The sequence below is a fragment of the Falco rusticolus genome, chromosome 10, assembly GCF_015220075.1.
Source record: "Falco rusticolus isolate bFalRus1 chromosome 10, bFalRus1.pri, whole genome shotgun sequence".
Taxonomy (NCBI): domain Eukaryota; kingdom Metazoa; phylum Chordata; class Aves; order Falconiformes; family Falconidae; genus Falco; species Falco rusticolus.
In genome coordinates, this window is record NC_051196.1 from 10,127,898 (window position 1) to 10,154,162 (window position 26,265).

The window sequence follows — 26,265 nt, forward strand, 5'->3', positions numbered from 1 at the left end:
CGTCCAATTGTAAAAGCCAAACTCCCTGAAAATCAGAGCAACTTTGTTGGAATTGGATGTAGACATTAAATATCCTGTGCTCCACAGTAAGTATGAAGTAACTAACAAGATCTGACACTTTCTTCACTTTGCAGGATTAAAATCATAATTTTTTCCAGCTGTGCATGAATGTGTGTATGTATTTGTTTTTTCCTTTGTTCCTTAATATTCCTGTGAAATCAGTCCACATATTAAGGAAGACCTTTACGCGTTGCCAGCGCCGTGTGCCTCGATAGCTGTCTCGTGGGCTGAGTAGAGCTGTGGTGTGTCCGACACTAGGGCTGTTTGGAGGGGGATTGCGTGTCTCTTGGGCCGGTGTACCAGCTGTAGAATTCACACTGAAACTGGCAGGGTTCATTCAGGATCGACACTCTCTGACCCACGGTGCCTGGTAACGGGCATCTCATGTCCAAATTCTTCTGCTGTTAGCCCTGGCTCACTGTGTATAGTCCTCCAGAAGCTCCATTACCTGAGTGAGAAGAGAGATGTGGCCAGGCATGTGATACTGCAAGCCAAGGTGCCCTTCCCCTACTTGGAGTGTGCTGAAAGCCCGAGAAAGCCGGAGGGGAAGGTTTTTTGCCAGCTCCTCACTGATGTAGCGGAGGGTGCAGGGCAACGAGATGTGGCTTCCTTCATCTACATCACCAGGTCCCACTGTGCAGCTCTGCTTTATGCTTTCGGTGAGAAGTCCCTCTTAGCTCACAGCTGCTGAAGCGAAGTTACGCTGCCTCTGCATCGTCCTGGCGATGAGCTGGGCTGCCACTGCCGCCCAGAAAGTCGAGTTTATAAATACAGCGCGGGTGATAGAAAACACCCTTCTTGTCTTCAAGATGTCACCCTCTGTTTCTGGTGCTGATTTGCTGTGCAGCCAACTCTGTCTGGTGTCACCAGCGCCCACGTACTCACTGCCCTCTCCCTTGGCCTACCAGTGTATCTGAAATCATTTGAAGAAAGGAGTAGACGATTTATGGGTGGCTCGAGGATTTTTTCAAAATTTGACATGAATTTACTGTAGTAAAACCTCAAGCCATTCTCAGATCTTCTGCTTCTGTTTTCTGCATCAGTTGTCTAACCCTGATGTTGCTGGGGAGGAGGGACCTATAATTTTCAAATTATTATTCTGTCTTTGAAGGGTATGAACTCTTATTCTCTGCATTGGATCTGGGAAGGCGTGTAATCCAGACATTCAGCTGTCTCCTCCTCAGATTTCTTCTTCAGCTGATCCATGGTGGTTACTTTGAGGGGGGAATCACCAGGATACTCAGACGTTTGGAGTTTCTGCAGTCCCTGTGTGCCATTCTGGTGAGCCTGACTGGGACAGAAGTCCTTCTGTCAAGGACATTTTTTTTTGAGGAAGGGGAAGCCTGAAATGCAGTGCATTTTTCTCTGAGTTATCATTTTTTGTGGCTCTAGAGTAAAGAAGGTTGCAGAATGTCTGTCAGAGACAGAGGCTATTTTTTGGCTAAACTGAATCCTAAAAGATTAATTGTTCAATTCTGCTGTAAGTCAATCTTTTATTATTTTTTTTTCAGTGGCAAAATGGTTTTCTGACCTCTTTGTGCTGTGAAGCGTGTCCCCTGTTTGTACTGTTACTCCAGAACAATAGCTCGATGCCCTGTCTGGACTTCATGGCTACAAGCCTGCGCATGAGGGCCAGCCCCCCCTGCCCACGGGAGCCCGGGATGTGCGGGTGGGAGGCAGGGATCGGGTGGGCAGGGACTTCGGGAGCCAGCGCACAGCTTCCTGTGTGAACCTTTTGTCTGTCTGAGAGCATTACGGAGTGAAACACAGAAAGAATCTGGTCCTTGTGGGATCCATAGCTGGCATAGGTGTGTGGTAGCTGTGTCTGAGCTGGAGAAAGAGTTCTCTCCCGGCAAGGTGCCACATACAGTGCTGTCATTGCATAGCGAAGGGTTGGAGTAGCCTGAGGTGTCTTAGCTGTGGCAAGTGGGCAAAGGTAGCCTGGGGAATGCCTTGGAAATAAGGGAACCGTAAAAACCTTTGCTCCTGTTCTATGAGTTGTTTGTGCATTTAACTAGTGGGAACATAATGAATCTTAAGCCCAGGACTCAGCTGATGCAGTCATCCCCACAGCGTGGTGCAATAGATAACCCTTCTTCTACATGGACGTGGCTGGTGGTCAGTAGCTTGCTAGGTACTCCTGGCTTCCTAAACCAGCTGCGTGTGCTTGCGGGAATTACGAACTTCACGTGCCCATTTTCTGTCAAATCCGGGAAGCAGTGCCTGTGGTTCTGTACCCCACATTAGCCAATTCCGTTCTTGTCCTTGTGGGGTGGCGAGTCCCCTGTGACACTAGTTGGCTTCAGTGGATCATGTGGTGCTTGGCAGCTCCCGCGCTGGTGGGGCGGCTGTTTGCAACAAGGGTGAGCGCGAGGTTCTGCGCAAGCGGCTCTCCCAGGGCCCCAGGAAGGGCGCAGCCAGCCTCTGGTCCTGCAGGGCACCTGCGAGTCAGAGCCCAGATCTTGTAAAGCAGTAGGAAATGCAGCAGATGAAATCTCAGCATGACGTTGATCTTCTATACCTAAAGCACAGCTTGTAAGTCCCTGGTGCTCTTTGGTGCTGAGGTCCAGCCACCGAGAGGGCTGAGCGCAGCCATCCTGCTCCGGTCACCCCAGTGAGGTGAGCTCTGTGTTTGCCACCTAGGAAGCAAGATCAGCTGCAGCCTGGGAGGCACAAGGGTCCTTTTTCACTTGAGCCCACCTCTCAGCTACAGCCACAAGGGCCTCTCTGTACTGTAGAGAGATTGCTGCAGAAGCCTCTCTCCATTCCCACCTTTGGGCTTCCCGTGGGAGCCGTTCCCCCACGAGCGGCTGCTATCCAGCTCAGCCCCTCAGCCCCCAGTGCTTTCCTCCGTGATGGCTGTAGGGGTCTGCACGTGGCAGCGTGCAGCTCGTACCCAGCTGCACAGAGCCTGGTGCCTCTCGTACAGTCTGCAGGCTGTGCCACCACGGCAGGGGTGGGTGCCAGTTTTCAACGCATGTAAAACAGGTACAGCCAGTTTCCCAGTGAATGACCAGTATGGTCCTCGGGTGGGCAAGCTTTATCAGTTATGTCTTCAAAATCCTTTTTTTTTGGAGATCTGTGACAGTCACCTGTGACTTCTGTGACCTCCCAGCAGGATTAATATGAAGTTACAGAGGCAGCTAATTTATGGTGGACTTTGGAACGACACCTAGAAATGTGAGGAAGTGCAAAATGCCGTCAGACACTCATGCTGGGCTTACTTATTAAGCCCTCTGGTGAATAGACATGAGTTTAAATACACACTTACATGTAAGTGTGAGTGCGACTTGAACAAAGCTAAATTCCTTTTTCGCAAAATCTCCGTACAGGTGGTCATCTCGATCTTCTGGGACCTGATTGTCTGTTTTGGAAGTGGCCGCTGCCACCACAGTGTGTGCGATTGACTAGGGTATGCCTGCAGCCTAGCCTGTGGTACATGATTTAATGTGTAATTGTTTCTTTCAGGTTAAAAATTGTTACCTGAGTTGAATTTCCTGTTGAAAAGCAGAACAGCTCATAATGTTTACCCTCCATCTGCTGTCATTTATAATTAGACTGTAAACTCCTCAGAGCAAGAACTTGCTGTCCTTCTGTACACCTACAGTGCCAAACACACTGGGGTCTTGATATTAGTTGAGTTGCTATTAATAATAAATAGAGAGTAAAAGGAGAATGTGTAAATGCATTCAAACGTGTAGCAACACTTTTAAGTATAATTGTTATCACTGCAGATCTCTGCATGGTTGGCAGCTGGGCTGCACTAGAAGTGCAGAATCCCTGTAATTGAAATTTGCACGTTTTACTGGGCTGTCAGAGCCTGCCTTTGATGGGCAGTGTCTAGAGTACTTACAAAGACCCAGGGGCAGGGCTACTTGGAAGTAAAGACAAGCCAGACGGTTTGCCTTCAGCTCCCTTTCCGAGAGACTTAAGAACGCCCAAGCTCATTACATTAGGATATGGCTCAAGGTTAAGTAACTTTTCAGTAATTAATACCTAAACACAGGGCTACAGTTTCATCCTGGGCTGTGCCTTTTTGAATCCCTGTAACTATAGAGGGGAAGCTCTGCTGGCTGGGGCACAGGGCTGAGCAAGCCGCAGGGTTCCAGTGTGCCCTATGCCTTGCACCCAGATGTCCCTTGCATCTGTGCTCCGTGGAGAGGTCTTACAGGGAAAGGAGCCGAGAGCAGGCTCCCTCGGTTTTCTTCGTTACTTTACCTACCAATTTCATTTTGTCAGCCCTCGGTGTTTGCTTGTTCTCTGCTTCTGTTGTGATCTGGTTTTTGTTATTTATTTGGATCAGTTTGTATTTTGGATCACATTTGTGCTACTAAGGTTTTCTGGTGCCAGTTTTAACAGCAGCAATACTGATTTTGAGAGCGGGATATTTGGGGCTTCTGACTATATTGATGTAACTCAAGCAATTACTACTGACGGTGGTTAGTGCTGTAAATAGTGGAGATGAATAAATTCCATAGCATCTGTGGGAGATGGGAGAGTTATTGGTGTGCTGTAGTGACTACTGATGGTGGAATCTAAACTGAGAATTTTTAATCTTCTAAATTTGATCCTCTGGCCTTCAGGTTTTGTGTATTTTTTTCTTGTCTGTCTGTCCATGTGTCATTGTCATCCCCCTTCCCCAGTAAATTGTTCCCTTCAGTTCTGGGCATTGTATTCTTGCTGTGAGAGTTCTTTAATTTCACCTTCCCAGAAAAATTGTGTTTTAGTTTGGATCAGCTGCAGGAAGAGGTGGAAAAGTGTGGAGAGTAAGAATCATTTTGTAGGCGCAGCTGTGAAAGAGAAATAAATCAAGATGGCAGAAAGGTGAGCTAGAGAGGGAAAGAAAATTGTTGAGTTTGTTACTGTAAATCCACATGGTTAGTAAGTCCAACTATTGAATTGCAGCTGCAGTGTCAGAAAATCTGAATTACGTTCCGTTTTAAAAAGAAAAGTGTCTTAGTAAAACAGCGTGTAATACAACATCTTCCATGCATAGGCAGAAATAAAACCACTTTTGAGCTCTGACTACAAATATATTCATTGTAAAAGTAACATTCTTGTTGATGTAAACCTTGTACACTTATCTGCTATCACATCTATCTGTGGTGCAGTGACATTGAGCCAGAAAATGCTGTTAAAAAAATAATTCAAATGTGAAAAATAAATGTCCTTGGCTCTAAGTCATGTTTCTCTACCAAGAGCCAAGCTTACTTCTATTGTAATGTTCATCAACATTTTTTTTTTAATACTTTCAAATAAACTTAAGCCAATGTCATTTGAGGAAACCAACTGCTAGTCTGAGGAAGAAAGCCAAAATACCTTCTTTTCTCTGGGTCATTTCCTGGCTCATTCCCTTTCTGAGTCATTCTTTTTTTCCTGGGTCACTCTCTCCTTCTTCATATTCATTTAATAATAACAAAAATACTCAAATGAAATACTTTTGCCTAGGATTTCCAAGGATTTAACTGGCAGTAAGTAGAAAAAGGCTTACTTGGTTTTGAAAGCACTGGATCGCAGCCTGACCGAGCTTCTCAGCAAAGAGGATATGGCAAGTGGTAAAGCACAGGAAGGTTTAAAGAATCATATAGCAAGTCAGTGGCTAAGTAGGAGAAGAATCATGGGCACTCTAATCCTTTTCTTGAAGTGTTAGATTTGCTAGAAACACCACTAGATAGTTCAGGATCTCCCAGAGACCTGCCATTTTGACATCTGCTTACCCTGCAAGTCCAGAAGTTGTTGTAGCTTAAAGAGAGGTCAGCTCTTCAAGGACTGGAAAGTCTGCAACTTGAGTTTAAAAAGAAAAAACGTGCAGGGCTCTAATGATGTTTTGTGGTGGTGAATTAAAATTGTGAAATTTGATGTCTCAGCTATCATCAACGTGAAACCACCCTTAGCCTCTAATTTGAAAGATGCCGGAGAAGCCACGCTACAAGTGTTCTGTTTTCCCTACAAGAAAAGCATCCACTGAGTTAAAGGAATTTTTGTGTATAGACAACATTATGAAAAACAGAGGTAATTTTGAAGAGTGAGTATGTTTTAACGTAATTTAGAAGTATAAATGATTGAGTCTATTTGTCTTTTTCTCAGCTTGGCAAAACATTTTGGTATAGAACTATGTGCATGCATGAGCATTAACTGTTCTTCATAAACAGATTTTGATACTGTCTAACCTGCAGATAGATACTAAATAATGCTTGTGTTAGGGGCGTTGTGTTTATGCTAGACAATACAACTGTCATCTGGTTTTAGCAAGATATTCTTGACCAGTGTGTCGGCGACACTATTCTTTTGTCATTGAAGATGTTATTGGCACTTTATTACGTACTTCTTTCCCCCTGGGGAATCTGTAGAATTTAATATCTTTTCATACTACTACAAAACTATCTCCTGAAGACCCCAATTAGGACGGTAAAACTATATCCAAAACATTGGGAAACCACCTTCTATCTCCTTCAGAGACCTTGCAGTCAGAGTAACAGCATTGTTCTGGGAAGGTTTTTCTACCCTCGTTGGCCAGAGAACCAAGCTGGATGCTGCAGTGCTTGTGCCGTTTCGGGAGCAGCATGTGCAACGTGGAGCCAATGCAACCACTTCGGGTCTTCTTGAACCCAATCACAGCCTTTTGGAGAAAACGTACAGTAAAATTAGTTACAGTAGGCCGTTTACATCACCCTGGTGACAGCACTGGGTGTCATCCTCTAGCTTATGTGTGCCCGTGGATCCTCCGTGAGCACCTGGCAGGTGCAGGAGCGGGTGTCGAGGGGACGAGCTGGGTGTGCTGTGGCCATGGGAGCCTGACTAGGCATGTGGCCATCACAAGTGAGTGGCACAGCAGCAGCTCTGGCTCTGGAAAAAGGAGAAAATGTGTTGTTGAAACAGAAAACTATTGGGGTGATTGCCCATGTGGAGAGTGCTAAAATGAGCCTTGCAAGGGAACGCATCCCTTTTGTGTCCCTCCTGCCAAACGGAGGGTCGACAGACAGAGAGAGATGGAAGGTCCCAAGTGAAGAGCACTAAGGGACAGCACATGTCCATGCATTTCCTTTCTATTTCTCTAATACGCTCTGTGAGTTTCATTTCTTTGGACAGCCTCCCTTCTGCAAGGCTCTCTGTTTGTGCTCGTTTCCCACCCCTCTCTCCCACATGTGGCAGGGACAGACGTCAGTGCCAGGCATGAGGGAGCAGACAGCAGTGAAAATCCCCAGCACAGACCTCCGTGTGGGGTTGGATGAGTCCAACATTCCCTTTCCAAGAAACAGCTCCAGCTGCAGTGTGGCAGAAGGGTGACTCAGGTGGGGGAAAATGTCAGGGGTCTGCTAAGCTGAAGCATGGACCTGCTTCCATACAGCCTGCTAGCTCAGGGACATGCTGGTGTTATGGTCTCTGCCTCACCAGAAGGCATACACGTGCCTTTACCTTTGGCAGGGTGGCTTGTGAGAGGCTGGAAATAAGAAGCCAGGTCTTGGACAGGCAAGCCGTGCTTCAGGCAGAGTGAGAGGCAGGTGGTGATGGCCCTGAAACTGAATGTTGAGCGCAGGGGCGGAAGGGGTGCTGTGGCAGTGATGACAGTGCGCCATGAAATTGGTATTTCTGTTAAATTCAAGATTTTTTAAAGTCCAGTAGAATGATGAGGATTAGTTCCTAGGCTTGTACTTTTTGTTTGGTTTTTTTATATACTTTTTATTTTCTGCTGGCTGGACCATGCCATCTCTTTTTTAACTCTGCTGGCGTCCAGTGAATTCACAATTCTCATGGTTGCCAGCAAAGTTATTTTTGCAGAAAATCGACAGCTCCTGAAGCAGGATTAAACGGCGGCAAACAAGGAGCTGAAATAGACTGGAAACATAAGTCGGAGCTTAAGACAGAAATTGCTTCCACAACAGGTGATAACTACAAGAGAAGTGCAGAATAACTACATAACTATTATGCTGAATTTTCAAAATGTTATAGCTAGTCATTGTAGGTTTTACTTATGTTTAGCAATTAAAGATTGCTACAGTTTGTGATTGTTTCAGTATCTCAGCAGGGGAGTGTTTTCTACTCCTTTGTAGAAGATGTAAGTCCTGCTGCATAAAAGCATCCTTCCTTCTCAGGAGAATCTTACTTGAGATGTCAGAAGTAAATTTTCCATTATGGACAAAATGTGATCTATAGATCTGTCATTACCTAGATGAGACAGTCATACTGACAAAGTAAAGCTGATGCCTCCAACACCTATCCTTCCACAGGTGGTGAGTGCATTGGCAAGTGTGAGATGGAAGAAGGCAGTTGGAGTGTCCAAGGGCTGTATTAGTAAAGCTCATTTCCTTACATAGGAGGCTTCCTTTCTACTACATAGATAAATAACTCAGGCTTAAAATTTAATTTGGCAGGTAATTTGTCCATAACACTACTGCTAGCAGTTGGAAAACAAAATGAGTTTAGATGTTTTTATTTGACAGCTACTGCACTCGCAAACAAAATTGTTGCTTTGATTTTTCTCTATACACAAAAACACAAGGTGGAGTTTCCACTGTTGGCTTGTGATGAAGACAAGCCGCTAGACGTGTTGTGACTACTTGACATGGACCCCAAGTCCTATCTGATCTCACATGCTGGTTTCTGGAATCTTTCTGTTTAGAGTCGGTGAGAACAAGGCCAGAAACCTGGGATTAAATCCCAGCTCTGCTGAGGGCCGTGATGCTGTGATTTCACCCCTTCCTTTTTTTTTTTTTTTTTTTTCTTTGCGATTCTGTGTCCTATCACCAGAAAACCACAGCCTTTCCCAAAGTGAGCCTCCCAGTATTATCACTCCTCCGTTTCCAGGCTCCTCCAGGGCTGATAGGCCGGGCCTTTTTCCAGCCAAAACAATTGCTAATGGAGATGTGAGGAGCTTCATTAAACTTGGAGTGATTATTCATATGTATAAAATGGCTCTGTGTTGGCAGAATCAGAGCCCGGGGCACCAGCTCAAGTAGTAACACCAAAGCAGAATAAAACTGTGTTCTCCTGGTTTTGCATGCTAAAAAATCAGCACATTCAGGTCAGCGTGAGGCATTCGCAACCTCCTGTAGCAGCTTTAGAGGGACAGAGCTTGTAGATGGGGGTTGGCAGAGTTTGTTAACTTGTAAAACGAATTTTAGCTAAAATTTAGCTCTTTCAACAAATGCTTGAGAAAGTGTGTGTGTGTATGTGTTTGCACTTAACGCAAAGGAGTGTTTGTATAACATCTGCAAAGCGGAGGACAAGTGGGCTTGAAGGATAAAAGGTGCCAGTGCTGGATTCTGGGGTGGCTTTGGCCAAATGGATGTTGCTGCTGTTATCCCAAAACTTGCCTTTCTCCCCCTTCATAAAAGAAGGGTCCTTCTTCAGCTTGGAGTAGGGAAAGGGTTAATCTTGTGGCTATTTCTTATTTAAACAAATGCACCTGAGTAAATGAATGAACCTTTTACTTTACTGTGCCTTTTTTGTACCTTTTTAACAGAATACTTAAATCATTATATAAAATATTTTTTATATAGATGAAAGTTTTATGTTACATACGAACCAGTCAGACATTGGACCACCCTTCAAATAGCATTGGTTTTCCCTTTCCTGACCAAACTTACATAAAGTTGTTCAAGCAGGTGGTTTTCTGTCCCTTTCCCCACCTCACTCAAGAGCTGTTAAAGTGAACACTCATGTTTTTGCAGGCATTGTGGAAAAAACCCTTTCATCCTGAAAACAAGTTATTTAAAATTAAAGAAAAATGAGAGAATTCTAATGTTGAAGTAGAACACTAGTTAGTCATACACTAGGACTAGAATGAGAGACCTATGAATGTGAAGGTTTGATTCTGGTTTTGCAAATGTTTCTGTGACATGGGAACTCCAATAGAACCAAGGAGGCTTAGGGAATCAGGGGAACAAACTGTTTCAGGGCTACATCTAGAGAGAACGACTTGCTGCCAGGTCTGTCATATGTGTGAGCAGTGGATCATATCTGGTCCCAGCAGGAAGCTAGTAACAAACCAGAGACCAAGGATGTACTTAATTCCAATATTTATAATACTTGGTATGTGGTATTAATAGTTCTAGTTTGGCTTTTGGGGTACCAATTAACCAGTCACGCTCAGTGATGCTGTGGGAAGGCAGCTGCAACAAGCTAGTTACTACAAAAGACGAGATTGCCTGTTTGCACACGTGAAAACCATTGACTGTGTTTACATCATTCACATACTCCCAGGCAGATGGGACTGAAATAGCGGCAAAACCACCATTAGGTGCACGAGGTGGCTTGCTCTGATGGTATTCAGGGTGTTTGTGTCAGTAGCCAGGTCAGGCTGCCAAAGTTATGCGTGTGGAGGGGTAGGGAGAGGTGACCACTGGAGCTGAAGGAGAGCCAGTGTCTTGTTTTCTTCTAACTTTTAATACTGTAATTCTTAATTTGTGGAGTCGCTGGGAAGGCCCAGAGCCTCTGTGCAGACTGAACCCCTGCCTTAGCCTCAACTGGGTGACTGAAAAGCCGTTGAAAGAATGGACAGTTGTTGCATGTAAGCAAGGAACTGTGTCAATTTTTGTTTCCCTTTTTCCAGTCTTGTATGTAAAAAAGAAAAGAAAAGAAAAAAAAAGGAGCGCATTTTCCTGATGGCTACATATACTAGTTTTTATTTTCTGTTTACTTGTGTTGGCAGCAGAGTGAATTACAGCGAGCTGCCAAACACATGCTCCATAAACATGCCCCAAGCAAAGCAGTGGTTGCAGACCTTGCCCTGAGGGACTATACTATGGCCTCTACTTATGGGTCTTAGGGCTGGGGAGCATTTCTTCCAGGCCGCAGTGTGGTAGTTTGGAGACCGGTATTTTCAGTGCCAGAGAATTGTCCTCCAGCCAGCCCAAGCTGTTTCACATGCCCTAGGAGCGGAGCCCGCCCCCCCCCCCCGGTATGAACAGACCCACCTTGGTCACAGAGCATTCTTCGAAAAGCTGAATAATTGGCAAATGGGTGAAATTATTAATAATCTCCACCTCACAATATAGCAGCTCTTGCCATAGAAAAAAGTCACAGCTGGGGTAAGCACGCCACGGTGTTACACTGGTAATAGATGTTGCCGTTCACAAGCCATCCCTGATGGGTGACGGTAGGTGCACCATCAGCTCCCGCTGCAGAGCACAGCAGCTGGGTTGTTGCACAGTCGCCTCCTGCAGTTGCAGGAAGAATGGCTTCTCCTTCTGAGAGCTGGTAAATATTTTATCCTTTCCCTTGCTTCATGTTGGTAATTAGCAAAAGCAAGTGAGACATGATTCTCGCTATTCTTCATTCTGCTGGGTGCCAAGTCATATTTAGAATAATCTTTGTTGGTTACCACCACAATGCAGTATTTGAGCTGGGTTAAATCCCAGGAACACCCTTATAATTGAAACCAGCTGGGCGTAAATGAGCGCAAGCACCTAGGATGAATGTGGCTGCTTCAGTATCACATGAGGAAGGAATTGTTTCTCAAACAGCTGTGACCGTAATGAGATAGGGATTCACAACGGGCATGTTAAGATTCACCTACCCGGTAATAACTTGGTAATCAGTGCAGACCATAGACCACGAGTAATACATAGCCCCTTACAAAGTGCCTTTGCACGCTGGATTGCTGGGCACTAGCTAAATGTTCTGGATGGTTTGAAGCTGTAGCTGCTTGCAGAAGGTGTCCTGGTGAGCCAGTACAAAGCTGACAGAGCCCGCAAATGTGGTGTAGTTATAGGCAGAATCCAGTTGTTTCCCGACTGAGAGGATGAACCTTTTTATTAATTGTATGAAATTAAAACTAATGGAAAAGAAAATTGGGCTGGAGTCAATGACTCAGCATCCTTACAACAATAATTATATATCAACAAAAGCAGCTTTTGGGAAAAAAAAAAAATTAGGCCCTAAAAGGGGTATGAAATACTCTTTTCAGTTGCATGAAGAGTGCAGAGAGACGAAAGCCGTTTTGCAAAGGGAAGAATTCCCATATATTATCATCAGCCCACTCTTTGCTGAGTAATCGGTTTCTATAAGCAAAAAAATGAGCAATTCAAGGAGAATGCATTGTTTCTTTTTAGAAATAGTTCATATAAGCCTAATTTCACATTTAGGCCTATATGCTGCCTACTCTCGGGGATCTAAGTCATTCTTTGTTCTGTACATTTCCTCAGTTTGTGAAAATACACATGTAAATCTTCTCAGATGAGTGGGACACAGAGTTACAGTTGAAGGAAACTATCACTTTACAGATGTTAAGTTACATGTTTTTGTATTTTACACGCTGGCATGGTACTGTCTGTCTTCCTGCTACTTTTATACATACCCTGAGTGCAGTAGTTGAGGGGAAGAAAGTAATGCCTGAATTCGCTCACTGCACAATTCACTCACTCCAGAAAAAATATGGTGCTGCTTTTCACAGGTACTCTGTGTTATTCCTCCACAGATCCCAAAGACAAATCTGAAGTAGGTAGCTTGCAGTTAGCAAACAGGTTGAATCCCAAGTGAGAAATGCCAACTTCAGTCATGTGACAACAGAACTGTTTTATATGAATGATAGGAAGTACATGGAAGCATCATTACATGCAACTATTTGATCGCCAAAAAAGCGCAGCATCGGAATTTCTCCCCAAAGTGTTCATGCAGTCAGAGGAAAAACTTTTTTATTTCGTTTCAATGGTAAAAGTGAATGGCTGAATTAGTCTGGCTGAGTTTTAAAGCAGTACTTTATCCTAGAAACGGGCTGCTTCTCTCTCCTGATGCTCTTTCTTCTTAGAGGGAGTAATTGCTGATAAGTAGATAGACCTTGTAATAACAAAAATACAATATAAAGTCATTTTAAGCTAATGACTTCACCATTGGATGCTCTGTAAATGATTTAAGATTTACATTTTTTTCTTTCTACTGTGTTATAGCCTTTCCTCATAAAACTAAATCATACATAAAATGGCTTGAATATATGTATATATATCTAGTGTTTTCCTGAAAGCGATGACATTTGAACGCCTCCAAGAATCTGAAAGATCCATACATACTTACGCGTCGCAGCTACAAAATCCAGGATATGAGTTTGTTTTTAAATAAAAAAAGTTATATTTTTTTTAAGGCTTGAGCATATTGCTTGACTTGCATAAACAGTGCAAAGGTACTTCTACTGGTAAAGTAGAATCACAAACTCCTAGCAGATTTCAAACTTGCCACCAATTCCACATTTACTTTAATCAGTGCAGAAAGAGCTTGAGAAATCCAGATGTGATATGGGAGACTGGCTAGTTCGACAGATACCTAGAAGGAGAATGGGGCAGCTGTGGATGAGGCAACCTCATCTCCCAAAACTTCCATGAAGAGCACCAGCAGAAGGAGCCCTCTTCTCCCCAGCCTGGTGGTTTACTCTCCCTCCCCGTCCTGCCTGTCTTGATAAGCTACTTCACAGGTGGCTTTTGCCAGTGATGTTCTGCCCAGCAGCCGTGCAAGGACAATGGTGAAGTGTGAAGGAGCATGTAGCTCCACAGGCATCAGTGGTGGGAAGCTTGGTTTCCCCTGGGTTTCTGTCCTGTCAGGTTACTAGGACATCTATGAAGTCTCATCTGTGAATCATCTGGGTTCCCTCATGCCTAGTCAAGGATGTGCTCCCACTGCAGGTTTCCTTCTGTTGGTGTGTTTTACATTGTCTTGGCTGCTGAGTCTCATGGCATCATCTAGTTCATTCTTCTACCTCAGACAGGGCTAAAGCATGGCTGCATCATTCCTGAGAAACATTTGTGTCATCTGTTCTTAGCAACCTTTGTCCCCTCAGCAGTATCCCAGTACCCCAGGCTGATAGCTTCTGGTGGGTGACTTGGTAGAATCAGAACAGTCTTCCAGATGCCTAACTTATGGTTGTCTTGCTGCAGCTTAAGTTCTTTGCTTCCTGTCCTACCCTTGGTAGAAATGACCAAGAGCCGCTTCTCTGCTTTGCTGTTACCTTTTCCTTATTTGAAAGTGGTTATCTTCTCACATCAGTCTTCTCTAAATTTAAACAAACCTAATTCCTTTCCTGGTAGGTCATGTTTTCTAGATCTGATAACTTTCTTCCTCTGGATTCTCTCCAGAGCCTTAGCACTCCAGCTGTGGATTTGTACTGCTGAACAAAGCAGAAGGAAAATCCCATGGGGCTGTAACTTTTAAAGCTTTGAGAGAAAATTTGCCATCTGCAAATTTAGAATTAGTTGGGTTTTGCCCATCTGCTCATTATCATCTTGATGTTTGTCAAAAGCTTGTTGGATTCCTGGTCCCATTGTTTTTATGTAACTGAAGCTAAGATGAAGTTCTTCATGATCTAAAAATAAAATGTTTTCTTAAAAGTGCAGTTTACCACTTCAGCGTTTGAAATCTTTATCTCGAGAATTAAGATTTTCTTTCTGGAAGAACTGTTTTAGAAATATTAGGCTGGTTGTAAGAATTATTTGGTAGCCTTCTGCAGCCATTTATAGCCAGAAGATTGGTGTGGATAACAACACTGGTGCTTTCTCAGCTGCATATTCTTGCAGGTGCCATTGCAGATTATCTCAAAAATAACTGCACTTGATCCCCTTCAAGCACAGACAATTTAGAAGATCGGGGAGACGGAATGATTTTTTCTCAGAATCTCTCAGAATCAAGGCATGTTTTCAGTCTTTTCATGTTCCTGCACCAATACCTGCAGAATGCTAATCCTTTTCCAGTGGTTATGCAATACCTCAGTGAAGGCACCATTTGGCACCTGTACGCTGAAATTCAAGAAAGTAAATTAATTGAATAGACAGACAAAATGGCTTAACTTTTGCAAGATGTTGTAAAGTACGATTCAGCTCCAGTGGCCTTTGAAAGACAGTGTTTCCGTGTTTCATTGTGCAAGTATTGAAGGATGTGAAACTTATCAAGGCCTTAAATCTGCACTTGTCCTACACTTCTGTGAAGAGCTATTGATCTCAGTTATGGGTCTGCAAGCAGCAGCTCTCTGGGCAAGTCCAGGTTTGCATTGCTAATAAATTGAAGGCATAAGAGAATGTTTTATGCAAGCAAAGAAGTCGTTCCCTAGGTAAGATATTGTAGATCATCGTTTGGTTTTAGTTAAATCCGTTGGCTTGATCAGTTCTGACACTAGCTATCCTTGTTTCTCTGAGTTTTTAAAATAACTTTTCTAGTTATTCTAACGAGTGAGCATAATAAGTTATATCTTGTACCTTCTGAAGTTGTATTGAATGGATTGTCTGTAAAACCTATTTATAAAATCCAGTATTAACTCTAAGAGTTTCTCCATTGCTAAGTGTAGCATTACCTTGTTTGAGAGGGCAACATACCTCCATCATGCATAGAGGAAGTGCAAACCCCAGATATACTTAGAATTGCCTTAACTGGAAAGATCAGAAAGCGATTGCAAGAAAGATGCATTTAGGTTTGCAACTGAAAGAGCTTTATGTGCAGGGAAAGCTGTCTTGAAATAATGTACAAGAGAGAGACTGGTGTTAAAAGGGAAACTCTGAAGAGAGACCTCCTGACCTGCAGCTTGCTTTAAGCAATCTTAGAAAGTACAAAAAGGTTACCCAAAACCGGGTTTGGGCTTTTTTGGTTGGTTTTCTGGGTAGTGTCAAGGTGTTTAATTTTGTTAAAGTACAAGTACAAAACGGGTTCTCTAAAAGTTAACGTGATAAAAAGCAAATACAGAACTCTTCAACTTAATCTGTCATGTGTGCAAGCTCTGCTTTTGGGGAGGGGAGGGGTGGGGTCAGTTGCCTCCAGGAGATTAACTCTTCCTTCACCAAAAGTTTGTATTTTAAGATTTGGAGTTTGCTAATATAAGGAAAGCTTACTTTTTATAAATTTTTATAACTTTAAACTGGACTGTAAATCCACATTTTTCACAAGAGATTTATCACTCGTTAGAAATGTGCAACAAAGCTTGCCTATTGATGGCTTGTATTATTTTTGGTAATCACATTGAACTCCAGCATAACAGGTCTGAAATTCTTCATCACAGTTGGGTCCTTACAATTCAAGCTAAGAAGGAGGTGGAATTGCCTTTTGATACGTAGAGCTGAGCTGGAAGTGATTAACTGAGTGGCTCATTATTTTCCTGGAATAAGAAGGAGCTGTTTAGTGGTTGTAATACAAGGTTTTTTTGCTCCTTGGTCCTCTAAACTTGATCTGCAATGTCAGCATTCACCAAAATGGAAATCACTAAAAGCAACCTTTAGCATGAGAGGGATTTTTTTCCAGCAGGTTGCTCCCCACTGCTATTGTACAGATGTTCTGGAAAAAATACTTGGTTGTCTTACATTTTCGGGGCTGGAATAGTAGCTGCTAATGCCTCAAAATGATATCCAAGTAGGTAAAATGGAATGGGAAGGGAGATAGCACGTTAGTGAAAATTCACCGGTAAACACAATGCAAGATCTGACTTGAATATCAAGTAACATTAATTACTTTAGAGCCTCTCTGTTTTCCTCGTGTGCATTTTAATTATTATTTCAGCATAATGTAATAACAAGAGCTGGTTTATAGGACGATAATAAGACTTGAGGCTATGACTGTGGCAGATTTGTAAGCAGAGGGTGGTTGGGCTGAGTGAAAGGTGCCGGTGGCTGTGCGTTGCATGCTGTCGTGCCTGGGATCGGGGAGGGGAAGGATTTCCTTCCCTGAGTCACCTTTGGGGAACTGACCCAGTAACCAGTCCCACCGGTGCTGTCTTCTGGCGAAATGCTAAACCATGGTCTTGATGATGTGAGGCCAATAAAATCTCCAGTAGCCATTTTCCCCTGCACTATGGCAGTAAAACTGAAACCCCCCTAATTATCCCAGTCAACATCCAGTTATCTCTTATTTACCTAAAATTCCCCCTGTATGTGAAGGCTTAAGTGGACATGATTATTTTTGTCAGTTATTTCCCAGTATTGCTATGTTTATGCTTAGGCTAAATCTTGCATATGAGGTTCAAATCTTGCAGAGGTTGAATCTATCCTTCAGCCTCTAAGAATTCTGAAGGATGCTGTTTCACTATTTTACAAAGGTTTACATCTCCTTCTGTGTCATTCTTCAAAATGTACAAACTTCATTTTGTACGTTTTGGATTTCCCAGACAATAAGTGGTATGTTTGGCCAGGCTTCCCACTCACTTACCATTTGTGTGTGGTTCCCTGTGAATCCATCTGTTCCCTCATTATCAGTTATTAAAAGGCGTTTGAGACACTTGAGGTGGCTGGTGGGTGGACACTAACATTTTCATAAACTGTGCTGAAATGTTCAAACCAATGTGAAGTTAAGAAATGCCTCTTTGTAGAAACAGGCATGCAAGTAAGGAAAAGAACATTCCTGGGAGTCCATTTGGCATGTACTGATTCCTCCCAGTTAGAGCCTGGAGAATTGGAAATACCCCATACGTTGGATGTCAGACTGGTAATGTTGGTTAGCAAGACTGAGACCACTCCCTGTTTCCCCAGTTCCAGCTCTGGTTTTTTGCAAGGCACCAGACTGTCAGGTTTGGGTTATCTCCAGCAGCTGGTTGATAGCCTGGTTTGGGTGAGGGCTGCTGTGAATATTCCTTCTTTCAGGGAGTTCTCCAGCCCAGAGGCGTTTGGTCAGAGCTGTCACGGCCACTGACGTACAGCCTCCCCTTCTTTCTCTGGGGGGTGAATGCCCTTCTGCCGCTTTTCACCTGTTATTTTACGATGCGCCGAGACCCTGCTGGGCAGGAGGCTATCAGTGTGAGGATGGAGGGGTGCAGGAGGGGAAGCCCCTCTCTTCTGTGTGCGGAGAGATCGTGCTTGCATCTCCCCCAGCAGAATAAAAATGTTGTCGTTTAGGGTTTTTTGAGTGTTTAGCCAACTAACTGGATTTTTAAGTGCGTGTGCAGCTCATGCATGCATGTTTGAACACTCCCATCCACTTAGATCAGTTAGAGTCACCAAACTTCTTCGTTTTTCAAAATAAAACTGCATTATGCCTAGACATGTTGAGCCAAATCTGTTCCTGGTGTTGTTTCACTGACTTCTCAAAGAATTACACCAGAGGTGAATTTGGTCTGGTGGAGCAGCTTTTTTGCCTGGAGCAAGTCTTTACAGAAGAGTTGTATTTCTCTCAAAAATATAAAAGGAACACTGACAGATCTGCAGCTCTGGTGGTGTGAGCAGGTGCAGCTATATTAAATTATTTCTTATTAAATTGATTCAGCAACTTGAAGCTTGTAATTTTTGTTCTGCTATGGTTCTGTGACAGAGACCTTTTAAAATAGGCAAAGCATATACCATTTCTTGTCATTCCTTTCTCTGGTATGATCATTGTAAAGATTTCTGTTTGTATGTAGCTCGGATTCTGATTGTATCATTTATTTGGGTAAGATCTGAAAATTACAGCCTTTTCCAGTTAATCACATTGAGCTGTGTCATCGCTAGTGTAATTCCATTTACTCCACTGACATCCAGATGAATGTGAACAATAGTTTTTGCTTTTGTTTTTAGGTTTAAGTGGTTTTAGGCTCTGGTGGTTGCTGTGGCATAAATTGGTGTGTTTCCCTTCCAGCCAGTGGAAGTATGCTGATTTACACCCGCCTGAGGATCTGGCTTAATATTTTAAGGGTGCCAGTCTTCAGCCAGATGAGATGTGTCATGTGCTGCAGAGTTTTCCCCAGTATTAAGACCCACTTTGACTATCTGTGAAAAATAACCTGATGCTCTATGCCTTCACGTAATTGCACACAGAAATGTGGTAAAGAGTTCTCCTTCTGGCAGCCTTATCACTTCACCTCTGCTGATTTGAGATAGAAGAGCTGTTAATTTCTCACTCTTCCTGGGTGCTTCCCATGCCTGTTTTACTGCCATTACTGCTCAGCTGCTGTTAACTTAGTGTCAGAAGTAGACAGAAATGTTTGCCTGGAGTTCCATGTCTTTAATGCCTTTTGGGGTTGTTTGTTTGTTTGTTTTGTAGGTTTATTTCCTTTAAGACTCCAGGCTTAGGCTTGGAGACCCCAGCCATCATCATTGAGCCCAGCAGCTGGAGCGGCAGCGAGAGTCCTGCCGAAGATATTGAAAGAATGAGTGATTCTGCAGATAAACCTATTGACAATGATGCAGAAGGTGTCTGGAGCCCTGACATTGAACAGAGCTTTCAGGAGGCTCTAGCTATCTATCCACCATGTGGGAGGAGGAAAATCATCTTATCAGATGAAGGCAAAATGTATGGTAAGTGGTACACATTTAGTCTTTGGAAATAATTATCCTGATGGGGACTGCAAAGCGCGCCTTTTTTGTACACAAAATCCCTGGCTCTGCTTTGAGTACTTTTGGAGTGAATCTGGAAGAGCTGTGTGAAGTTGAGGGGGCTCAGCTGGGCTGATGCGTGGTGCAGGGCTGCCCCAACCCCTGCCTCTGCCGCTGGCACTGGGAAGCGATGCTGATGCGGAATTGTCTTGAATGAATGCTATGCTGCGGCTGAGCGGGGCTGTTCAAAAGAAGTTTTTAAATGTGTCATTCCTTGAGCGTAAACAAAAGTAAGCATTTTTTTTTCATTACTATTTTTCAAGAAATTATGAAGGAAGGGAAATGAGAAATACAGTCTGTGTGATCACGTGGCAGCATATGCAATACTAAATTGCAAAGCGGTAAAGTCCTTGTTGTGTTCAGAAGCCTCTCGATTAAAGAGGCAAGTTAGGGGTGCTTTTGTGCCTTTCTTTTTTTTCCTTTTTCCCGCCCTTTCCCCTTCCCTCTGCACAAACTGCTGTCGATCAGGTGCCGCGCTGACAGCATTCCATAAGTACAGGCTCCGCGGAGGGGTACCGACGTCTGCATGGCCTGCGCGGGGCTGGGCAGCCTTCTCTCCGCCGCCCCGGGACCCCCCCGCTGTTGCTGCGCCCCCCCGGCCTTGCCCCTACCTGGCCGGGCCGCCCCGCGGCAGGGGCGGGGGCGCAGGCCCGAGCAGATGGTGCTGCAGCTGCCACCAGCTGTGCCCCCGCTGCCCCGCCCGGGGTCACGGGCGGCGGGGGCAGGACCCGGCCCCCCCGGCCGGACCTGGCCCCTGCCGCAGCTGCCGTGTGAGCCGGGCCGGGCCGCCCTGCAGCATCGCGGCTGGCCCGGGCGCCGAGGTGCCGCCCCCCGACAGCACTGTGTCCCCCCCGCAGGACTGTGTCGTCGTCGTCCCCCCGCGCAGCAGTGTGTCCCCCCCCGGCAGCACTGTGTCCCCCGTAGGGCAGTGTCCCCCCCACAGCAGTGTCGCTTCCCTCGCCCACTCCTCGCCCGTCTCCGTCTCCGCCTGTTTGGATTGCATTTCGGTGTTGTTATTTTCCCTTGGAAAGGGGAGATGATTTGCTTAATTAGAAGGTTGGGCGCATTCTAGGCGGACACAAGAACGTATGTACAAACAAGCGCATTGTGTCTGTGCGCTCAAAAGCTCCACTGAGGCTTGAATCGTCCGCCAGCAGAAGGGTGTCTGCGTTTTTTTTATATCGGGATCCCTACAACCGCAGTAATCACCCCTGAAATCTGGGGTTTGGCGTTTTGAAGCATTCTTTGTGCCGTTGTATAAATTAAAGAAATTAACATATTTATCCATTCTTGGCGGCGATCGCTGGTTTAATTTAATGGTTCTCTAATCCTGAATGTTAACATTTGTTAGATTATATACATATAAAACTATTTACGCATCTCTAACTGCTGATTATTACTGCTAGCTTGTAATACCATATGCACATTTCATATATTTATGCTCATCCTAAATCAAACACTGTTTATTTTCAATCAAAAAAAGAAGGTATGCGTGTTCGATGCCGCAAACCTGACTTAAAAGTGTTGCCCAGATTGGGAAGGAAAAACTGTGTTAGGAAGCGCTGGGTCCTGTGTGAGCAGAGTTTGCATCCTGACTTTGCAGTGGATGAACTCATGTTTTCATTCTTCAAGCTGAGTAACTGCTTTGTAGTGTTTGAGGATTTATTGAAACCATGCTAGGTTTCTGAGGACTTTCTAATAGAGTCTTATGGCCCTGAGAGCATAATTGTTCTCCAAGGATTTTGAAATCAAAACAGTATAAGTGTTACAGATTCAGTGTGGCATAATGAAAATAATTTAATGCCTTTTAGTGGCATACCAAGTTTATTTCACTTACAAGAGAGACGTTGCAGTATCTCTAAGCTTCCATAGTGTTGGGGGATATTGTAATGTGTCAGTAATTCATGAACCATGTAAGACAAAAGGTCGAGAGAGCACAATTTCATTTTCTAACTGGAATTACCTTTAGATATAGGCACTAGAACAAATATGATCTTTACGGAGGCAAATACAATGATCATTCTGTGTGGATTAAGTTAAGCAGTTGTCATTTTTTATCTTTGGAGAGAGACTTTGAGAAGAGCAGAGATTTTGCTTGAAGAAATATTTTGAGTCTCTGCCTTTGATTTAATGGGAGCTTCACGACATGCATGTAATCAGAAGCCAGTTTCATCACTGTTCCTTTATGGTGGTCTAAAATTGTCCTTCAAAGTGGCGTTTCTAAGAGGGCTTCGTACAGGCTCCTGGTCAGCTGGCTCAGGGGGAGCTGGCCGATTGCTCGGGCAGGACTGGGTGGTGTGGGGGGGGTGGCTGAGGAGTGCCTGCCTGCGGTGCCACCTGAGCAGCAGCAGCGTGGCTTGTGCTGGCAGAGCAGCCCCAGTGGTACCGAGGGACATCTGTGACCTCTCCGGGCAGCCTGAACCGCTTCAGCTGTTCCTCTACAGCTGTGGTCTTGGACAAGAAGGGGAGGGGAGGGTGTTTTCCTCTCCCCTTGCCTTCCCAAAAAAGTAACTTAGGCACCAGAGGACCACGAGACCAAAAGACTTCTGATCCTACCCCCACAAAAAAGGGTTGCAGGGCCTCGTGGCTGGGAAGGGGAAGGGGATGTCTTGGGGTGGTTTTTTTTTTGGCCCTGAGGCATCCTTGGGCTGTAAGGATGAAGTCATGACCTGTGCAAAACTGAGAGCTTTTTTCTGGCTGCCGCTGACCCTGCCACCAGTACAGGGTTACGGCTCCTTGAAGAAACCCTTAGAAAACCAAATAAAAACTTAATGAAACTCTTGTTTTTAAATTTATAGAAAATGATTGGGTAAGAAGCAAAGACGCTTGTTTTGGTTCAGAGGGGCAGATTCCAGGAACCGTAGTTTGGAAATTCTTGAGAGAAAGGGAGTGTGCTCTAAGGTCAAGGGACCAGTGATAACGTTTCTGCAGGAAAACACTGGTCACTCCTTTTCCTCCTCCCTGTGTGTGTGTGCTTGTGTGGTTGTGATGGTCTTACAGTTATGGGGTTGCTCCTAGTAGAGTATTGACTAGTAGCAGTAAATAAAATAACAAGGTGAGGAGGGGATAAATACGAAAACTTGAAGGAGGAATAGAAGAGCACATCTATAAACTGATGCTCACACTCTTTGTGAAAGCACTTGAGTGTAGCCCATGCAGAACTCATCCATTAGACCCATTTTTGTTTGTCTTGCAAGGTGCTGGTAAGAATTTGATTTCACCCGTACTGTTTTAAAAGAAGCATTGATAAAACACAAATATCATCCACTAGTGCAAAGCGGGATACCCTGATTTGCCTCGTCTCCCAGAGATCAGTGCCGATGAGTTTCTGTGCCCTTTTATGCAGCGCATAGTAAAACTCCAGCCCGTTAGAGGGCATTGGCTGTCCTGTGTTTGTACTTTGTTCGGATTGTTGGTCTTTTACTGCTGACAGTTTAGTTACTTGTAGCAATGCCTGTGAACTCACTTATTGGCAGGATATTTGCCTGTGCTTGTCTTTGCTCCTGGGAGAATGTTTTGGAAAAGATTACAGGAATGAAAGCTGCTGTGAAATGCAGCCCTACTTTTATCCCCTCTGTAACACTGAAGTCACTGGAGTTACCACGGGAATGGATTTGGCCCTGTGTGCGTGTTTTCATCTTTTTCTTGAAATTTAGGTATAGAGAGACATAGCTTTAGTGCAGCTCTAGGGTCAATGCCAAAGGAACATAAGTTGCTAGCAAGTGTAATAACGCCTGCAGTCACGTTACTATCAGCGTTGCTAACAAAAGCGGCTTTTGCCTTTAAGACAAGAAAATAGTTTGCACTTATTTTTTGGGACCTGTAAACAGCTCTTCAATTATGAATGGAATCAGTTTTGATTTGAACTGGAGGTATTCATCTCTGCAACAAAACTACTTAAAAGTGTATTAATGATTATTTTACAAGGAAGTTTTGTAGCATGTTTATTTGTTTTACAGAGAAGAATGAGCACTAATTAATGTGAGAAGGTGCATAGCAGCCTTTCAAGACTGTTGTATATGTTTATTAGGTCATGCATAAAATCTCTTTGCCTGCATTACCATGACAGTAAAAGGGAAAATGATACTTTTCATAAAAATTTCTGCTCAGATGATAGAATTTTTGCACGATGAGTAATAATAGTCTTCATTTCCAAAGCACCTTGTATAAATGCAATATTAAAATTGAACTTTGAACCAGTACGTTGGCAAAAGAAATCCTATTCTGTACGCTTGTGTGATTCTGTAGCTAGTTGCTATTGTTAGGTGTCTTTCTGGGTTCCTATTAGGAAACTGCGAGCTAACTAGCTTTATGAAGAATACAGTAACATGTTACAAATTATTTTTACTGTTGCTTTTAATTTTAAAAGTTCCATGCAAGTTACTGCCTCTATAAAGACATCACTACCTTATAAAGTTTCCACAGTATTAAGTATATTTGAATGTGAATAAGGTACTTGGAGTGATGAAATACCAGATGTGAAGTATCAGGTTGCATGTTTATTCATCTGTTATTGCAATCATTGTACAAAGATACACTCTTGTTGGGTTGTTGGTTGTGGGGGTTTTTAGGGTTTTTGTTTGTTTTTGTTGGTTTTTTGTTGGTTTTGTTTGTTGGGGTGTTTTTTTTTGTCTCAGCAATATACACAAAATGCACTGGAGGTAGGACTGCTATTATGAAAGTTAATGTTTGGGTTTCTTAGATTGTAAACAAATCTGTCTAGAAACATTCTTGCAATCCTGTGATTGCTGGCTGTATTACGTCATGGCACAGTGCATGCATTAAGGCAGGCTGCAAACCTGTGCTGAGCAATCAGTTAAAAGTGAAGAAAATGAAGGTCCGAAGATACAGTGTCTGTTTGAAAAGTTACTACTTAAATTACTCATATTATAAACAATCTGTTTATAAACGTTTTTGCAATCTGGTGATGTTCTTGCAACATCAGCATGCTTGCTTGCGAGAAGGCAATCTGGTTTTGTCAGTGAGCAATAGGCGCTGCCGTCATTAGAAATGAAGGATGTTGGGCTTACTTGTTGTCGAGGATTTCTGCAATGTGGGGGAACAGGGTTTAATCTTTCGATCTGGGCTTTCAAAAGTAATGGTTCGGGATAAAGTGGCAGAGTCTTCATGAGACAGAGAGTCTTCATGAGATAGAGAATCTTTTCTTTTTCCTCTCTGCCATAAGCTTCTATCCTCAAGAGAAAATCTAAGTGGGACTGTAAGAGTTGTGCATGTTCTTTTGGCTGTGTTGGGTCAGGAGAATGATGTATTCCAAAGGAAACGGGAAGTTTTGCTGAAAAGTTGTGCATCAGAAAGATCAGGACGTTCTTTGGAAGTGCTTTTTAGCACTTTGGGTTTTGTCCTCTGTCTGCTAAGTATATTCTCTTTAGTCATCCGTGTAAAGAACTCCTCGCAGAAAGTTGTCTATAGCCTGTTTGTGGGAAACGGTGTCAAACTGCAGGGCTGTTGCCCAAGTCTTCCAGTGTTTAGCAGGTACCCTTGTATTAGAGGAGCTACTAGCAACGTTAGTTCTTGCCTGGAACTAAGTGGAAGCTACAAGGGCAGGTTCAGGTTAGGCATTTGACCACTTAAGAGTCATTTAATGGCTAGTCCTATTCAAATGGCTATACTAAACCGAGTAAGAGGATGATTTTCCTTTATTACGTTGCTCCTTTAGTAAAACCCTTGTTTAGAAATGGCACATGTTAGCATGAGAGCACTGACGTGATGCAACCTCACTAGAACATCCAGGATACATTTAGGTGGTTGTCTAGTATGATTTATATTAGCTCATTTTCCTTCCAGCAGTGATTTCACAAGCTGAACTTGTGATCTTGTAATTGCAGAAGGCATCGTTTTGCAGCCTTAAGAAATAGGGTTGTCGCACTAGGAGGTAGTTAAAACAGCCTTGATCAGGCTGATGTAGTGGGTTAGTTGGTTGCACAGTAATGAGAGTTCAAGGTAACTGAAAATCATGTACCCATTTGTTTGGTCTCATTCCTTGTAGAACTGGGTTTCCTCCTAAAAGCATGTTAGGGTGAACACCTTTTGGTTCAAACAACCTGGGGACAACTTCGGTTTGACAAGTAAGGCCCACATGCTCTTGGGGTTTATGATGGGCTGTCAAGTTTGGATTCCTTTTCATGAGCCCAGTATGAGATTATGGTAGAAGTTGCCTTGTTTTCTTACCAGCTTCAAATAACCAGCTGAATTATCTCACACGATCATAGCAGCAGCCTGTGGACCCACATGACCATTAAAGGGCTTATGTGGCAATGTGGAAGGTGGGTTATATTCACGTTAGACAACCCAGGCAACCCTTTCTGAGCATCCTCCTGGAAGCAGAAGAGGTAAGAAAATGTAGAAACTGTTGTTTTATAAAGGAAGAGACTGGGACAGTGCAGAGCATGACTTACATAACCAGTAACAGAAAAGAATTGACCAAAACCTAACTCTTTAACTGCCAGCAGCAACAGCACCGCCACAGTCAGCACCATTGCCATGGCTCGCACCAGCATTCAAGAGCTGCTGGAACCGGAGACTCCCAGCCAGCTGTTCAAGCCAGGTGGAGTTGGGGCCAGTGAGACGGGTGGTGAAAGCCAGGCATCTGAACCATGCTGGGAGCGAAACTTCATCCTAATGTTCCCCCTCTCCCCTAGTGGGTTTGTTCTGTGTGGGAGTGATCACAAATAACACTACAGGGAACAAGGAGCAGTGGCAACACCTTTGGTTTTCTGGGGCCATGCATTTTCCCAAGAAGTAGGTTTATATACCACCCCACACCTCACAGGAGCGAGCCTGGGATGACTGTTGGGAGAGTAAATGCTGTGGTTGTTGTGACAGGAGTCTTACACAATTCCCTGAGGGTCATGCTATTCAAAATTAGTATGTATCGTAGCTGTGTCTTACAGGGATTTCCTCACAGATGCATGCAGAATATCTTTTTTTTTTTTCTTTCTTT

At 43.8% G+C, this 26,265-nt stretch overlaps 1 protein-coding gene across 17 annotated transcripts in view; it reads left to right on the plus strand.

The window, feature by feature from the left end:
• Positions 1 to 26,265, plus strand: part of TEAD1 (TEA domain transcription factor 1) — a 160,953-nt gene that overhangs the window by 35,409 nt on the left and 99,279 nt on the right. For 5 of the 17 annotated variants that reach the window (XM_037401908.1, XM_037401910.1, XM_037401909.1 and 2 more), the window contains exon 2: positions 18,973 to 19,226. The exons of 10 other annotated variants lie outside the window; for them this stretch is intronic. In XM_037401908.1, coding sequence (XP_037257805.1) covers positions 19,079 to 19,226 — 148 coding nt within the window. In that variant the 5' untranslated portion in view covers positions 18,973 to 19,078. Of the gene's footprint in view, positions 1 to 18,972; positions 19,227 to 26,265 lie in introns of those variants that run through there. 2 more of the 17 variants (XM_037401907.1, XM_037401901.1) reach the window with 1 other exon arrangement.